General features: G+C 42.0%; 1 protein-coding gene across 1 annotated transcript; it reads right to left on the bottom strand.

Moving 5' to 3' along the window:
- Nucleotides 1-15164: 15164 nt before the first annotated feature.
- Nucleotides 15165-15653, bottom strand: LOC142168114 (uncharacterized). The gene has a single exon (XM_075228774.1). The coding sequence runs from the start codon at nt 15651-15653 to the stop codon at nt 15165-15167; it is 489 nt and encodes a 162-aa protein (XP_075084875.1).
- Between the last annotated feature and the right edge of the window lie 3121 nt (nt 15654-18774).

Here is an 18774-nt window from a genome sequence, read left to right as displayed (position 1 = left end):
CATGCCCGCATAATTGGTTTTGAGGACCGTAGACCTGGCCGCAGACTTGTCCAGGCCAGCCCAGATTTTGGGGATCATTTTTATGGTCCATTTTGCGGGCTGCATATCTGTTCTGCGGTCCACTCTGCGACCGCTGAGTAGAGTTCGGAGGATCCATTTTTTAATTTTATAACCCGACCCCATTTTGATTAAAAGCCTTTGGGGCTTATTTTGAAAGAAAAAGTCTTATATTTTTAGAGAGAAGTGACAGTATCTTAGAGAGAGAGGGAGAAGACTTAGCAATTCTACTCATCCATTCTTGCCCAATCTTTAAGAATCAAGGAAGCCATTCACTAAACCATCATCCATCCGGGTAAATCCTTCTTCTAAGTTTTCATGCAAGAAGTTATGGGTCTAATTATGTCGTGGGGTTGGAGATAGGCCATGCATGTGCCAATAGAAAGTTGTATGTGGGGTTGTTGAACTATTTTGGGTAGTTTCTTATTAAATTTTGTTGAGCGAGGAAGAAATTACTATTGTAGCGTTTTGCATTTGATTTTGCATAGTAGGTATTTGACAAAATTCCCAAGAGAGTTATATCATGAGAATCCTTCTAATTATTATCCGATTTACGCTATATTCCTATAGATTGATATTGCTAAGAGTATTGCGACGTTGTAGTAATCTAAGGAAAGCTCAAGCTAGGTATGTTGGCTAAACTTCTCTCTTAGAATCGAATTCCATGATGTTCCCGTAAGTTTCAAGTGTGGTTGGCCCGGGTTTCTAATTCTCATATTCCGAGTTGTTCCTAATAAATTCGATTATCCCTAGTAAGTGTTGTCTTGAAAGATGCATATACTCAAAAATGTGTTCTAGTTGCTTGTATCCTATCATGATCTTTTTCGAAAATGTGTTCAAGTATGATTTATGTATTAAAATGTTATGACTTCAATTCATATTTTAAATTAAAGTTTATTATGCTTAACTTGAAAAGAAAATCCAATGTGCTTAAGAGTCATATTGTTCATATAGATATCAAGGCTTGATTCCAAAATGATCTTATTGTTGATAAGTTGCGCCACTATAACAAGGGAATAATCATAAAAATAACAAGTAACAATCAATCATATTCAAATGCCAAGTTAAATCATAATAATTTTAAAAATAGGAAATTAACATTTTTGGTTTGGAGATCATTAGCATCTGATCTTCATACCATACACAAGGAATGGAGTCGGATCACAAGCTCAGTTGGCTGAGCCATCTCTCCATGAATCAATGTGGATTGACATGATGATACGAAATAAAAGGTGATACCAAGAGTAGGAACCACCATGCACGCGACATGGTGTCCGATCTCCACCCGATCGGTTAGGCCATCTCCCCACATATGTCATGTGGGTTGACTTCCAATTCACAGCTAATATCAATCTCATCCCAATTAAGTGGAATAATCTCATCACATTAATCTCATCCCGATTAAGGGAAATAATCTCAATCCACTCCTACGCTGACACGTGTAGTTTTCGGTGTGGGCTGTTACAACCCCACGACATACTCAATCCACTCCCATTCTACTTTATGGGAGGACTTTTAGCTTAATATACTAGTACTATTTCATATGTACTAACGTCCCTTTTGCCGGTGATGCTGCATCTTTAATGGATGTAGGTGGTTGATCATCGGGCAACTTTGATCCTTGTTAGCAGTTACCTTCTACTCAGAAGGTTTTGGTGAGCCCTATTCTATTCCAGGCCTTATGTCACTTGACGTTGTACATTGTGTTTTGAGGTATTGCTTGGGCCTTGTCGCCGGCACTTCCATACTACTCTTCTGTTAAACTTAGAGGCTCCGTAGACATGTTGTAGGTGATGTTCAATGTTGGGTAATGAACTAGAAGTATTGGTATTTGAAAATATATTTTTCCCTCGTAATTATGAATTTGTAATATTTTAAAAATTATATATGAAGCTTCTATGAGTAATGGAAAAAGAATATGGTACACTTTACTCCTCATGTTTATCTCTTGTTACTAATTCTTATATTGTTAATGGACAATGTTAAGTAGAAAGCATCCAGGTAGGCTTGCTTAACAGGAGTATCTCAGTTGAGCACCGATCGCACTCCCGAGATCGGGGCGTGACAGTTTACCAGCTGGAATCCATGAAGCCTTCTCCTCTTTGTCTTTCTGGCTTAAAGTAGCCATCCGTCCACTCTTTCACAGATCAATGGTTAAGATTGAATCAGTGGGAGACTTACAAATGACCATTGTCGCCCATCATTTGATCTTTTTCGGTCAGTGCATCTTCTCTAGGTAATATACAACCTCCTCTCTTTTGGTTTTTTCTTTTATTGCGTATTTTCACCTAACTGGAATGCATGCATAGTGTCAAATAATTCTCCTTTGGATGATATCATAATTAGCTACCGTGTGTCTATGAAATTCTATTTAATTCTTCTTAATTGCATGTTAGCTTTAGTAATTTACATAAGAAGTTGGTCAAATGACTGTTAATTTCAGTTCAAGTATGACCAAAATTATATTAGCAGTTACTGCCTTTCAATGGTAAAAATGTACGGGGCGCCCTATTTGGTCGCCTCTATTTAACCTATACCCACTTTTTAAAAAAGTTTTAACTTGTACCTACTTTTTAAACTACTTCAGGTCTCCTTCTCCTCCTCCTTCTCCTCCTTCGTTTTCTTCTTCTTCTTTTTCGGGTGACAATGATTTTATATGATGGTTGTGAACATATTTTAATGTAGTTTATGATGTTTTACAATGGTGAACTGTTATGACGCTTTATTTTTTGCTATTGCTTAGGGTTTCTTCTTCTTCTTTTTCTTAATTGCAAAGTAGGTTCATTAGATTTATTGTTATTTTGACAAATTGATGATTGGGGTTTGTTCCTGATGATATTTGGTGGTTATGTTTCAAATTTGAGCTCATTTGGAGTAGATTTAGGTATTAAATCATATATTGGATTGTTATAATTCGAAGAACAAATTTATGTTTCTGGGCAATTTGCACTCCAGGCATATTTGGCCTTAAGTGCATAAAAACGTTGGTTGCACTTCAGACCTTTTGGCCTTAAGTGCATCTGAAGTGCAATTTTTTACTTCAGACTTATTGGCCATAAGTGTAGTAAAACGTTTGTTGCACTTCGGACCTTTTGGCCTTAAGTGCATCTGAAGTACAATTTTTCACTTCAGACTTATAGGCCTTAAATGTAGCAAAACGTTTGTTGCACTTCAGACCTTTTGGCCTTAAGTGCATCTGAAGTGCAATTTTTCACTTCAGACTTATTGGCCTTAAGTGTAGCAAAACGTTTGTTGCACTTCAGACCTTTTGGCCTTAAGTGCATCTGAAGTGCAATTTTTCACTTCAGATTTATTGGCTTTAAGTGTAGCAAAATATTTGTTGCACTTCAGACCTTATGGCCTTAAGTGCATCTGAAGTGCAATTTTTCACTTTAGACTTATTGGCCTTAAGTGCATGAAAACGTTTGTTGCACTTTAGACTTTGTATACGGTTAAAATCGGTACCACCCGATTTTACTATTTGACCGAGACCGGGAGGTCGCATCGAATGGTGGTCTCGTAACGGAACAGACTAAACCATGAGCATAAGGTACCGAGTTCAGAATCGAGGTACCTGTCGAGATCGAGTCTAGTAATGATCGAAGCCAAATGAGACAGACATTGAGCAAGATCGAAGATAGCACAATAACAAAAAGGCGAGATATCTGTGACTGGTCGAGGATCATGGCATAAATCTCAGAACGGATCAAATCAGTAATGGTTAATTAGCTAATCATGGGATTTTCTTCTGTAATTAGAATTGTACTATAAGTGAAATTCCTCTACTATTTAGGGGGGAGGTTATAATCATCTGTAAGAGACATTATTCGCAGATATCAAAGCAATATAATTCTCTTTCTCGTTTATACTATTGTTCATCAGCTTGTTATATTTTAATACTTCTTGCATCAACTAGTTGGAGGGTATCCAAACTCGAGGGCAGAGTTCCATTCTAACACTAGTTTGCTTTACTTTATAGTTCATTTTTGTTATTAATCTTCACATTCATCAATTGATATTAAGTGAAATCACGTATCCTTAGAACCACATTATAAGTTTAATTGTTATCCAATTTTAAGGGTAAACAGTTTGGCACCCACCATGGGGCCATGGATAATAGTGATTGATTAATACTGATTCCAATAATACACACTGATTTACACTTGTTCTCGTAAGAATCTTTGTTTTCAGGATAAACATGTCAAACTCACAAGCAGCACCTACACATGGTGACAACGGCCTCATATTTCATGGGAAAAATGACAATATAGCCGCACCAGGGATCGAGGCGCCTCAGGCTGACCTCGAGGGAGCACCAATTGCAAATCCCATTGATGTCAGTTCACATGTCGCCCTAAATACAAACTTGGGCGTTGATCTCGAAGGTAGCGTACGCATGGAAGTTTGATTCGGTGGTCGAGGTACGCTGGGCGGAGAAGAAGGTGGAGTTAGCCTCCAATTGATATTCGAAATATTACAGGCTCAACAAGCCGCTATAGCACAACTATAAAATCAGCACCGAACATCGAGTAGGATCGAACCAGAAGTCGTCGACAGGACCGAGCCTGTGCCGGAAAGGTCGAACGCCAACGAATCGGGGACTGACCCCGCCATTATGAAAATGCTCGAGGAGCTCACTAAATGGATTGAATTGGGAGAAAAGAAGATCGAGGCAAATGACAAAAAAGTAGAGACATACAACTCCCGAGTTGACCAAATACCTAGGGCACCGCCGATTCTGAAGGGTATAGATTCAAAGAAATTTATACAGAAGCCTTTCTCTCCAAGTGCGGCTCCGAAACCCATTCCGAAGAAATTCCGAATGCCAGAAATTCCTAAGTACAACGGGACCACCGACCCTAATGAGCATGTCACTTCTTATACATGCGCAATAAAAAGGAATGACTTGGAAGATGATGAGATTGAATCTGTTCTTTTGAAGAAATTTGGAAAAGTTTTGTCGAAAGGAGCAATGATATGGTACCAAAATGTTCCGCCTAATTACATCGATTCCTTCGCCATGCTTGTAGACTCTTTCGTAAAAGGCACATGTGGGAGCAATAAAGGTTACGACTAGGAAGTCGGACCTCTTCAAGGTGAAACAAAAGAAAACGAAATGTTGAGGGAATTCGTATCTCGATTCTAGATGGACGATTGGGTTGTTCAAGCCTTTACTCAAGGTTTGAACGAACGAAGTTCGGTGGCATTACGACAGCTAATGCAGAATTTAATTGAATATCCAGCGGTAACCTGGGCCGATGCACATAATCGGTACCAGTCAAAGATCAGGGTCGAGGATGATTAATTAGGGACCCCTTCTAGTTCTATTTATCCAAACAGGCCCGTCGGCAGAACTCAAAGGGATATCGATAGAGAACCCCGGTCGAATAGAGATCGGTATCAACCATACAATGCAGATCGTAGAAACAGTGGCCCAGGATGCAATCCCATCCGAAATGATCGAAGGAACGATCGAGGATAGAGCTCTCAAGGGCTCATGAGCAAAAATGGCTTCGATAAACATGCCGATCCCATAAAAGCACCACGATTATCAGAATACAACTTCAGCATCGACGCATAAGGTATTGTGTTAGCCATTGGGAGAATCAAAGATACTAGATGGCACAGACCCTTACAAACCGATCCATCCCAGAGAAACCCCAATCAAATATGCAAATACCATGATACACATGGTCATAGAACCGAAGACTGCAGACAACTAAGGGAGTAGGTGGCCCGTCTATTCAACGAGGGTCACCTTCGAGAATTCTTCAGTGATCGAGCTAAAAACCATTTCAGAGACAGGGATGCAAACAAGAAAAACAAGCAGGAAGAACCACAACACGTGATTCACATGATCATTGGTGGGGTCGATATTCCACAAGGGCCCATGTTCAAACGCACTAAAGTATCAATCACCAGGGAAAAATGAACTCGAGACTATGTGCCAGAACGCACTTTATCATTCAATGATGAGGAAGCAGAAGGGATCTTACAACCCCACAATGATGCTTTGGTAATCTCTATCCTTATGAATAAAATTCAGGTTAAACGTGTTTTAATTGATCCAGGAAGCTCGGCCAATATCATTCGATCGAGGGTCGAGGAGCAGCTCGGCCTACAAGATCAGATCGTACCCGCAGCTCGAATTCTCAATGGCTTCAACATGGCGAGTGAAACAACTAAAGGTTAAATCATCCTACTAGTAAATGTAGCCGGAACTATTCAGGAAACAAAGTTACATGTGATCGAGGGAGATATGAGATACAATGCACTGCTCGGAAGACCCTGGATTCACAACATGAGGGTGGTCCCCTCAACCCTTCACCAAATGCTAAAGTTCCCAACACCGGATGGAGTAAAAATGGTGTACGGGGAACAACATGCTGCCAAAGAGATGTTCACAGTCCATGAAGTAATACCGACATCGGTGCTTTCGTCAACAATGGGATCAGAGTCCAATGGAAAACAAGAAGCTAAATAGCAACCACAGACACCAGCCTCGACTCAATCGGAGAAGCAGGGAACGGACGAGGACTATGACTGCTGTATCCCTCGATCCTTCATAATCCCCGAGGATTCCGACGCCACAAAATCGATAGTCGAAGATCTGGAACAAGTCATACTGATCGAGCATCTACCCGATCGAAAGGTATACCCGGGAACGGGGTTAACCCCCGAGCTCAGGAAAAAAACTCATTAAATTTCTTATCAATAATATGGATTGTTTTGCTTGGTCCCACCTAGATATGACAGGGATCCCTCTGGAGATCACTACACATCGACAGAGTTTGACCTGAAGTTCCACCCGGTAAAACAAAAGAGAAGGCCCCAGTCCGAGGTAAAACATGCATTCATCAAGGACGAGGTAGCCAAACTTCTCAAAATAGGATCCATTCGGGAAGTAAAATATTCTGAATGGTTAGCAAACGTAGTCGTAGTCCCTAAAAAGGGAAATAAACTTTGAATCTCTGTAGACTATAAAGATTTAAATAAAGCATGTCCTAAAGACTCTTTTCCTCTGCCGAATATCGATGGCATGATCGATGCCACGGCCGTCCACGAGATCCTTAATTTCCTTGATGCCTATTCTGTGTACAATCAAATATAAATGAACCCAGAGGATCAGGAAAATACATCGTTCATCACTAAGTACGGCACCTATTATTATAATATAATGCCGTTTGGACTAAAAAATGCTGGTGCCACGTATAAATTCTTAGTAAATCAAATATTCAAAGAACAAATAGGTAAATCAATGGAGGTTTATATTGACAATATGCTAGTTAAGTCCCTGCGAGCAGAGGACCATTTGACACATTTGAAGGAGACCTTCGATATACTAAGGAAATACTACATGAAACTCAACCCGGAGAAATGTGCATTTGGGGCCAGCTCAGGAAAGTTCCTCAGCCTTATGATATCAAATCGAGGGATCGAAATCAACCCCGATAAGATCAAGGCAATCGAAGACATCACAGTCGTGGATAATGTTAAGGCCGTGCAAAGATTAACAGGGCGCATAGCCGCCCTAGGCCGATTCATCTAGAGGTCTTCAAATAGAAATCACAGGTTCTTCTCACTACTCAAAAGAAGAACTATTTTTCATGGACCCCGAAAATGCCAACAAGCATTGGAAGGATTAAAGCGGTACCTCTTGAGCCCTCCACTACTTCATACTCCAAAAGAGGACGAGCAGCTCTACTTGTACTTAGCAGTCTCGGAGATCGGGGTAAGTGGGGTCCTAGTTCGAGATGAGCAAGGTACACAATTTCCTGCTTACTATGTTAGTCGAACTTTAGGTGAGGCCGAGACCCGATACCCACACTTAGAAAAATTAGCGCTTGCCCTAATAAGCGCCTCTAGGAAATTAAAACCATACTTTCTGTGTCACCCGATCTGTGTGGTGTCTACTTATCCCCTTCTCAATATTTTGCATAAGCCCGAACTTTTGGGCTAATAGGCCAAATGGGCCGTCGAGATCAGTGGGTACGATATCGAGTATCTACCCCGAACGACCATCAAGTCTAAATTCTTAGCGGACTTCGTGGCCGAATTTATGCCAGCCATCGTACTTGAGGTCGAAAAGGAACTATTATTAAAGTAAGGTATATCATCAGGGTTGTGGACCCTCTTCACAGACGACGCTTCAAACATGAAGGGGTCTGGGCTACGCATCGTTTTGAAGCTGCCCACGGGTAATGCAATCAGACAAGCTATCTAAACTTCCAAGTTAACTAACAATGAGGCTGAGTATGAGGCCATGATTGTAGGTCTAGAGCTAGCTAAAGGTTTGGGAACAGAGGTCTCCTTAGCCTTTATTATCTCGTCGGTAAGATCGAAACCTCGAGCATGGATCTCCTTGAGGGTTTCCCTCTGATATTGGCATTTGGCGAATTCAGCAATCCAATGTGCTCGAGTTTGAGCCATCTCGGCTACCTATCTTGCTTGGACTTGAGCGTCTTCAACCTCGGCCAGGTAGACGGCCACGATCGCCTCTGCCTCGGCCTTTGCCTTTTCGGCTTCAGATTGGGCCTTTGCAAGTTCGGAAGCCAATCTAGCCTTGAGGTCCTTTATTTTCTTTGCCTGAGCTGAGCTCTTCTCCTTCATGAATCGAAGTTGATTTTAGACGGATGACAATTAGGCTTGAGCAACCTCTTTTTCAGCAGCAAAGCGGTCCATACTTTCTTTTCACCCCAAGGTCTCCGCCTTCATCATGTAGACCTCCTTGCAAAATTGCTCGATCCTCTCGACCTTTTGCTTCAGTTGTGAGATTGAATTGTTAGCCACCGTTTCCGAATTGAGCCCCTGAGCTTTTAAGATCTTCATTACTTGCTCGATCAGGTCAGTTTGATCTTGGTGACCCTTGGCCAACTTGTCTCGGAGGTCCTTGATCTCCTCTTCTTTTTGCCCACTGAGGAGTTTAAGGGCATTTCTCTCCTTTGTGAGCCCTCAGATGTCGGCCTCATATTGGCTCAGCTCTGCTCGGGACTTTGAAAACGCCTCCTAATGGAGCACCAAAGCCTATACGGAAAAAAGAAAGGAAGTAAGACAGGAAGAGAAGATATAAACTAAGTATGATGTCGACAAAGAGAGTTGAGACTCACCCGATGCAAGGCTTTTTGAGCCTCATCGAAGAGACTCGATGCTTCATTCAGGTCGGTAGCATCCTCGACCCCGATAAAGTAACCACGGAAGGGGTCCTCCCCTCTATGGACCCCGTCTACTTCGGGAGTCCTCAGAGCTTGGGCCTCCCGAATTGCCTCCTCGAAAAACGTAGGGAGAATTGGCGAGTCTCCAATATCTATTGCCCCAAGTGAGCCACTTGAAGTATTCTCCTCGCTGCGAAGGGCCTGGGAGCTGGTCCCTTCAGACATACCCGCCTTTTGCTCACCTCGGCGGGAGGCATCTCCTATCTTCGACGACTCGGGGACTTTGCCCGAGTCCTTTTCCAAGACCCCCTCGGCTCGAGGAGGAATCTCCTCAACCACCACCGACTCAACGGCCTTTGGGGCCTCGATGGTTTTCTTTACTTGGGCCACCAATTCTGAGCCATCGTCTTCATCTTCTTTCTTATTCTTCTTCCTCCCTTAGCGGTTGAATCACATCCGCAGGCAGGGCAACGGTGTCTTTCTTCGGCTTATGAACCAGATTCTTCTTAGGCTTTGGATCCTCAGAGGTTGAGGTCCTTTTCTTCTTTTTATCCTTCGTCGGTTTCAGAATCGGGGTCGAAGTCTCCTACTCATCAGATGGGGGCCTCATGACCGCATCCTTGCCCAGGCCTGTACACGAGAAAATAGAATAACTAGAAGAAGGGCATCTTAATCAAATCATCAAATAGATAAAAAAATGGGCTTACCATGAGTCTTGGCCTCCCATCGACCCTTTGATAAATCCCTCCATGAGCGCTCGGCGTATGTAGAGGTCGAGGCCAGGTTCCGAACCCAGCTCTCGAGGTTGGGAATCACACGGGGCATCCAAGAGACCACTACATCATGAAAAAATACATCAGTGAGAAAATATAAGGGAACAAATAATACATGTAAGCTAACAGTGAGACGGTACTTACGATTTATGTTCCATTTATCATGAAATGGCTTCTTCTCGGCTGGGATTAGGTCGGAAGTCCTCACTCGAATGAACCAACCCATCCAGCCTCGATCATTGTCCTCGTCAATGCTCGATAATAGCACTTTGGTAGCCCGATGTTGGAGTTTTATTAACCCGCCTTGATAGAGGCAGGGGCTATACAATCTGATAAGGTGATCGAGGGTGAAAGGGATCCCCTCGACTTTGCTCACGAAAAATCGGAGCAGAATAATAATTCGCCAAAAGGAAGGATAGATTTGGCCTAGGGTTATTTGATATTGACGGCAAACATCAATGAATATGGGGTCGAGGGGGCCCAGCATGAAAGGGTAAGTGTAAATACTTAGAAACCCTTCCACATGGGTGGTGATGCCTTCTTCGGGGGTCGGGATCACCACCTCTTTGCCCTCCCAGTTGCAGGCTTTCTTTACCTGCTTAAGGTATCTCTCAGTTATCGAGCATATATACCTCAACATTAGCTCGCATCGACTAGGAATCGACGAGGCTTTATCGGTCTTGAAATCGGAGTTTAGCGCACACCCCCCAAGAATGCATTCCTCAAGATGGGGTTCCACCGGTGCTTTCCCGCCGGTCGGTTGAGAAGATGAATCAGCTTCTTTCTACGGTACTGTTTTCGATGTTTTTACCATTTTTGTGTGAGTTTGAAGGAGAGGAATATAATAGGACCTGACGTTTGAGAAAGAATTAACAGCAAAACCTGAAGATTTGTAAAAGGGAAGAACTTAGGAGATGTAAAAGCTTTGCAGATTAGAAGAAAGTGAAAGTAAAGTTTGAATCAATGAGGAAGGAGTCTATTTATTGGATTCTAGGTGATGGTTCAAAGGCACTGGTGGCCGACCACCAACTGACACTCATTAATGACTTGGGGAACTGCACCGACGGGACGTTTCGGTCACTCTCATCTCTTACGTCACGAGGATGACATCATGACAGGTCGAGGTAGAAAATCGAAGGCTCAATTCATTTCATGTCACTTCACTCCAAAAAATGAGGAGACTATCTGTATACGGTTAAAATCAGGACCACCCGATTTTACTATTTGACCGAGATCGGGAGGTCGCATTAAAGGGTGGCCTCGTAACGGAATAGACTAAACCACGGGGATAAGGTATTGAGTTCAGAATCGAGGTATCTATCGAGATCGAGGCTAGTAGAGATCGAAGCCAAATGAAACAGACATCAAGCAAGATCTAAGATAGCACAATAACAGAAATGTGAGATATCCGTGACTAGTTGAGGATCATGGCGTAAATCTAGGAACAGATCAAATCACAAACCGTTAATTAGTTAATCATGGGATTTCCTTCTGTAATTAGAATTATACCATAAGTGGAATTCCTCTACTATTTAGGGGGAGGGGTTAATCATCTGTAAGAGACATTGTTCGCGGATATCAAAGCAATATAATTCTCTTTCTCATTTATACTATTGTTCATCAGCTTGTTATATTTTAATAGTTCTTGCATCAACAAGTTGGAGGGTATCCAAACTCGAGGGCTGAGTTCCATTCTAACACTAGTTTGTTTTACCTTATAGTTCATTTCTGTTATTAATCTTCATGTTCATCAATTGATATTAAGTGAAATCATGTGTCCTTAAAACTACATTATAAGTTTAATTGTTATCCAATTTTAAGGGTAAACAGACTTTTTGGCCTTAAGTGTATCTGAAGTGCAATTTTTCACTAGACTTATTATCCCTAAGTGTATCTGAAGTGCAATTTTTCACTTTAGACTTATTATCCTTAAGTACATGAAACCGTTGGTTGCACTTCAGACCTATTTGGCCTTAAGTGCATTTGAAGTATAATTTTTTCACTTCAGACTAATTTTTTTTAACTTCAGACTCGATAAGTCTAAAGTTGATCGTAAAGTGGGTAGAGGTTCAATTGTGACCCCAAAATCAGGTGTATATGCAAAAGCCCCCTTTCAATGTGTTTCGTTCATTATGATCTAGTCCGATTAATTTCATGTTTACGTTGTTTGAATGTTTGGAGTTGGGCTTTAGTTTCTTGTTTTTTTTGTGTGTGTTTGTTTGGTATTTGTTTTGCCAATTAGACCTGCCTTGGTGGTAGAGGAGCTTGGTATTGACCCACTAGATATTTCATAAGGGCCAGGATCACTGATTTACTTCAGTAAGGCCCAGGTCAATTCCTTTGGAATCAGATAGGTTAAATTGGAAGGGGAGGGTGTAAAAGAAGACGGTAAAAGTGGAAAAGTTACAAAGAAAGTAAAATGAACTGGAAATAGAAAAGTTAGAAGGATTAAGGGGCATTTGAGGGAATTCAACAAAGAGAATCTTGAGGAAGTTGCTAGGAAGCCAAGGCTGGGATAATTACATTTGTTAGAAGTAGGGGATCCGATAGGGAGAAGGGTAGAACATGGCATTGAGCACCAAAGTAGGCAACTGCAGTGTTGTAATATAAATAGCCCTTTTTTCTTTCACTTTAGGTTCAAGTTGAGCAACCTACTAGGAAAAATGAGGTAAAAAAGACTTTTGAAATCTTGTGTAGGAATATAGAACACATTATTTGGTTAACAAAAAATGTGTAATTAAAAATAACAAAAGTTGTGGGTAAATATTAAAATTTTCAGAACTTTTAAGAAATCATACCCATTCAAATTATTTCAATTTTTCATTTCCCTCTTCTTTCTCCTCTTTACTTCTTCTTCTCCTTCTTTCTTCTTTCTCTTCCTCATTCTCTCATTCTTCTCCTTATTACTTTCTTCTATCTTTCTAACTTTCATTGTTATTGCTGCTGGTTCGTCCGTGCCTTCTTCTTCTTCTTCATTTTGTTTTTTCCCTCTTCATCTCATTTTCATCTCTTCTTCTTTTTTTATTTTTTCTTTTCTTCTAGTGGTTTAAAATATATGAGAAAAATAGAAAAATATAAAATTTTACAAAGTAAGTATTTTGCATCGAGATATTTTGAGACATACCCCCAAGAAATGAGTATTCTGTTGAAACATCCACGGGGATGTTTGAAACATCTCCCGGGATGTTTGAAACATCTCACGAGATGTTTGAAACATCCCCGGATTGTTTGAAACATCCATCGGGATATTTCTTCTACTTTTTTTTTTTAGTGTTGTTCTCATTGATTGTTTTTTCACAGATGTTTCAAACGTCCCCACAGATGTGTGCAGATATTTGAAACATTTCAATAGATGTTTGACACATTTCTCTAGATATTTGAAACATATTTCCTAAATATTTGAGGATTAGGAGTGGAGGAGGATAGACAGGAGTTGCGAGATGGAGGAACAAGGGGGGGAGGAGGAGTGGCGGAGGAGGAGGAGGAGGAGGGGAGGAGTGGGAGGGGATGGAGGAGGAGGGGGATTTTATGTAAATAAGAAAACTTTGGGGGTTTTAAAAATAGTGTCATTAACCTTAATCACAGAAGTGTCCCTTTTACCCATTCTTAATACTTTTGTCTTAAAAAGTGATATAAGTTTTGAAGTGTCTTAAAAATTTTGTTCCCCCAACCTACTACCAAGTGTTCAAGCAAAAATTCAGATTGTTCAATTAAGAAATTCATAGTCTTTTAGCTGAAACATTAACCTTAGACTATCGAGTGAAATTTTCTTAAACCAACCATCCTGGCAAAGTCATGTAACCACAATTACACACATGTAAGGCATCAAATAGGGAAGGGGGCTAAAATACTCAAAATGACCGGTCGGGTTGTTACATTCTCCCCATCTTAAACAAACATTCGTCCTCAAATGGGTCTAGAATCATACCTAGAGTCTATAAAAGGTGAGGATATCCGCTCCACATCTCCTGCTCGATCTCCCAAGTAGCCTCCTCGTCCGGCCAACTTCTCCAATGAACCTTCACCGATGCTATATTCTTCGACCTCAACTTCTAAGACTGTCGATCCAAAATGGCCAGTGGCTCCACGTCATAAGTTAGGTCCATATCCAATTGCACCATGTTGAAGTCTAAAACATGTGACAGATCCCCATAATACTTTCGAAGCATAAAAACATGAAACACTTGGTTAACTCCTGATCGACAAGGTGGCAAGGCAAGTCTATAGGCCATCTCTCTCACTCTCTCAAGCATCTCAAAAGGACCAATATACCTAGGGATCAACTTGACCTTCTTCCCGCACCTCGTCATACTCTTCATGGGCGAAACTCTAGGTAGAACCTTCTCACCCACCATATATTTAACATCACGAGCCTTCCTGTCTGTATTACTCTTTTGCCTGTACTGCGCTGTACGAAGCCGCTCCTAAATCAACTTCACCTTCTCCATAGCATCACACCCCAAATTAGTGCCCAACAACCTAGCTTTACTAGGCTCAAGCCAACCAACCGGAGAAAGACATCATCTCCCATATAAGGACTCAAACGGAGCCATCTGGATACTCGATTGATAGCGGTTATTGTAGATGAACTCTACTAAGAGGAGAAACGGATCCCATAAACCTCCAAAATCAATCACACAGGCACGTAACGTGTCCTCTAATATCTGAATAGTGCACTCGGACTGTCTGTTCATCTAGGGATGAAATGTTGTACTCAGCTCAATCTATGTGCCCAACTCTCACTGCACTGCCCTCCAAAAATGCAATGTAAACTGAGTGCCTCGATCCGAGATAATAGACATGGGCACACCATGAAGACGAACAATCTCCCGAATATAAATTCGAGTCAGCTACTTTGAAAAATAGGTAGTCATGACTGGAATGAAGTGTGCAAACTTGGTCATTCTGTCCATAATAACCCACACTACGTCAAATCTCTTCAAGGTCCATAGAAGTCTAACTACAAAATCCATAGTGATACGCTCCCACTTCCACTCCAAAATGTCTAGCCTCTGAAGCAAACCACCAGGTCTTTGATGCTCGTACTTCACCTGCTGACAGTTCAATTACCGAGCAACATACTCAACAATATCCTTCTTCATCCTCTGCCACCAATAGTACAGCCTCAGATTCTGTTACATCTTCGCAGCACCCACATGAATATAATACCACAACTATGGGCCTACTCAAGTATCAACTCATGCAACCCATCCACATTTGGAACATAGATCCGACCCTGCAGCCTTAACACCTCATCATCCCTAATAATAACCTCATTGGCATTGCCGTACTGCACTGTGTCCCTTAGGACAAGTAAATGGGGATCATGATACTGACGCACCTTGATGAACTCAAACAAGGACGACCATGATACTACACAAGCAGGAACTCTACTGGACTCCGAAATATCGAGCCTCACAAATCGGTTGGCCAAAGCCTGAACATCCAATGCTAACGGCCTCTCCCTAACTGGAATGAAAATAAGAGTACCCATGCTCCCAACCTTCCTATGCAAAACATCGGCCACCGCATTGGCCTTCCCTTGGTGATAAAGAATGGTGATATCATAGTCCTTTAGTATCTCTAACCACCTACGTTGCTTCAAGTTCAGATCCTTTTGCTTGAATAAGTGTTGGAGACTCATGTGATCTATGAACACCTTAGAAGACATGCCTTAAAGACAATGCCCTTAAATCTTCAGCGCGTGAACAATGGTTGCCAACTCAAAAGCATGTACTGGGTAGTTTTTCTCATAGGGCTTCAATTGGAACGAAGCATAAGCAATAACTCTACCCTCCTGCATCAACATACACCCAATGCCAATCCGTGAAGCATCACAATAAACTATATAAGAACCTGATCCTGAAGGTGAAACCAGAACTGGAACTGTTTGTCAAGGCGGTCTTGAGTTTCTGAATGCTCTCCTCACACTCATCAGACCACCTAAATGGGGCACCCTTCTGAGTGAATCTAGTCAATGGGGCTGCTATAGATGAAAACCCCCAAGGAAACTACGGATCTCCGTAGTAGAAGAGGATCTGGGTAAACTCTAAACTGCCTCAATCTTCTTTGGATCCACCATAATCCACACACTGGACACCACCTAGCCCAAGAATGCCACCGAGTCTAATCAAAACCCACACATGGAGAATTTAGCATATAGATTCTTCTTCTTCAATGTTTGGAGAACGATTTTCAAATGTTGCTCATGATCCTCTCGACTTCGAGAATATACCAATATATCATCAATGAAAACTATGATAAAGGAATCAAGGTAGGACTAAAATACGTTTTTCATCAGGTGTATAAAAGCTATTGGGGCATTTGTTGGCGCAAAAGACATCACCAAAAACTCATAGTGATCATAGCGGGTCCTGAAAGCCATCTTTGGAATATCTGAAGCCCGAATCTTCAATAGACGGTACTCCGATCTCAGATCAATTTTTGAGAATACCCTAGCACCCTGAAGCTGGTCAAACAAATCATCAATATGCGGTAGTGGGTAATTGTTCATGATAATAACCTTGTTCAAATGCATGTAGTCAATACACATCCTCATAGAACCATTTTTCTTCTTCATAAATAGAACCGGAGCACCCCAAGGTGAGACACTAGGTCTGATGAAACCCTTATCAAGAAACTCCAAAAGTTGTTCCTTTAATTCCTTCAACTCCGTTGGCGCCATACGATATGGTGGAATAGAGATGGACTTAGTGCCCGACACTAGATTAATACAAAAATCAATATCCCTGTCGGGTGGCATGCCCGACAAGTCTTCAGGAAACATATTCGGGAACTCCCTCACTACTGGAACTGACTCAATAGTAGGAGTATTAGCACTAACATCCCTCAAAAAGGCCAAATGTTCCAAACACCCCTTCTTAACAATCTGTTGAGCCTTCAAATATGAAATTACTCTACTAGGAGTGTGACCAAGAGAACCTCTCCACTCCAACCTAGGCAAACCCGGCATTGCCAATGTTACGGTCTTAGCGTGATAATCAAGAATAACATGGTACAAAGATATCCAATCCATACCCAAAATCACCTCATAACTCCCAATGATAACCACACACGAGCGATATACACGGTTTACCATAATAGAATTACCCATCTGTGTAGATACATAAACAAGCATATCTAAAGAATCACGAGGCATATCTAAATAACGAGCAAAGTATGATGACAAATATGTCAAATAACACTGAAGCATCCCCGTGGCACATAGAAATAATACCTCTGATCATGGCGTCTGAAGCAACTTCCTCTAGCATAGCGGGAAATGTGTAGCACGAGCCTGACCACCACCTGACTAACCTCCCCCTCTAGGGTGATCTTGACTGGTACGACCTCCACTCCGAGCTAGCTGAGCGGCTAGTGTAGCAACTGGTACGGGAGTCATACTTTGTCCTCCCTATTGCACTGGACCTCTATAATGGCGGGTTTAATTCCTCACAAGCCCCAACTCCCCATAATTGTAGAAACCTCAAACTAAGGATGATTATGGGGCCAGAATTAGAACCCGTGAACTAGAATAATCACTAGAAGAACTAGGTACTGACGAACCCTGAACTGATAGAGTACGGTATGAGCCCTGAGCTGGGATTACACTGAATGATGACTGACCAAGACGAGCACTGTATGAACTGTGGCAAACTGACTAACCACGAGTAATCTAATGAGGTACCTGAGGGGGCCTATAAGGATGACCTCTGATGTGATGTGACTGGCCTTATGACGAGGCACTACTAAAAACACCTGAACCACGAGGCCTATTGGCCTCCCGCTCTTCTTGCTCAAGCCTGCGAATCTGCTCCAAATATCTAGCAATCTCAACCACATGATCGAACCTAGTATCTGTCTGAGCATCTCGAGCCAAACTTTAACGCAGGCCATAGTTGAGGCCATCAATGACCTCCTGATTCTCTCTCTCTCAGTGGAGACCAACCATACTACATGACATTCTAGATATGCAAATTTCATCTCGTACTGGGTCACAGTCATATCTCCCTAGCATAGCTACTCAAACTATTTACACATCTCTTCTTGGCGAGTCTGTGGAACAAACTTCTCTAAGAAGAGAACTGAGAACTCATGCCATGTAAGTGGTGTTGCGCCAAATGGACTGCCTGACCTATAGGTCTGTCGCTATCTATAGGCTGCTCCTGTCTGCTAAAAAGTAGTAAAGGCAACCCCACTGGTGTCCACAATATCCGCATTGCGAAGAATCCGGTGACACCGATCCAGAAAACCTTGAGCATCCCCTGACTCTACTCCACTAAACTAGGGAGGATCAAGCCTCTTATACCGCTCTAACCTTTTATGCTCCTCATAAGTTATAGGTGGACCAACCTCGGCTCAAGCAGCAACAACTGGCTAAACTGGTAACACCCCTAGTGTTTGATAACCCTGAGCTAGCTGCTTCAGTGTATGGGTGGCGTTAGTCTGGATTCCTCCCCCAGCCTGTGAGGTAGTTGGTGCAACTTGTATCATACTCGCCTTAGCTAAGCCCGTGCATACACTCTAAATTTGAGCCAATGCCTCTTAAAGACCAGGTATAACAATAGGTACCGCCGGTGTCTGAGCTGGTCCCACCAGCTCAATAATATCTGGAATTTGCTCCCCTACTAGAGCAGCTGGTGGCTCCACATATGCTGCTCTAGCCATAGTGCGAGCCCTACCTCGACTTCTACCTCAGCCCTGACCTCTCACGACCATGACCGGTGGCTTTGGTGCCTGATCAGCAGAACGTGTCCTCACCATCTACGAGAGAATAGAAGAGTAAAGGTTCA

This window comes from Nicotiana tabacum, chromosome 13 (genome assembly GCF_000715075.1).
Source record: "Nicotiana tabacum cultivar K326 chromosome 13, ASM71507v2, whole genome shotgun sequence".
Lineage (NCBI taxonomy): Eukaryota > Viridiplantae > Streptophyta > Magnoliopsida > Solanales > Solanaceae > Nicotiana > Nicotiana tabacum.
This window is presented reverse-complemented; position numbering and strand designations above follow the sequence as displayed.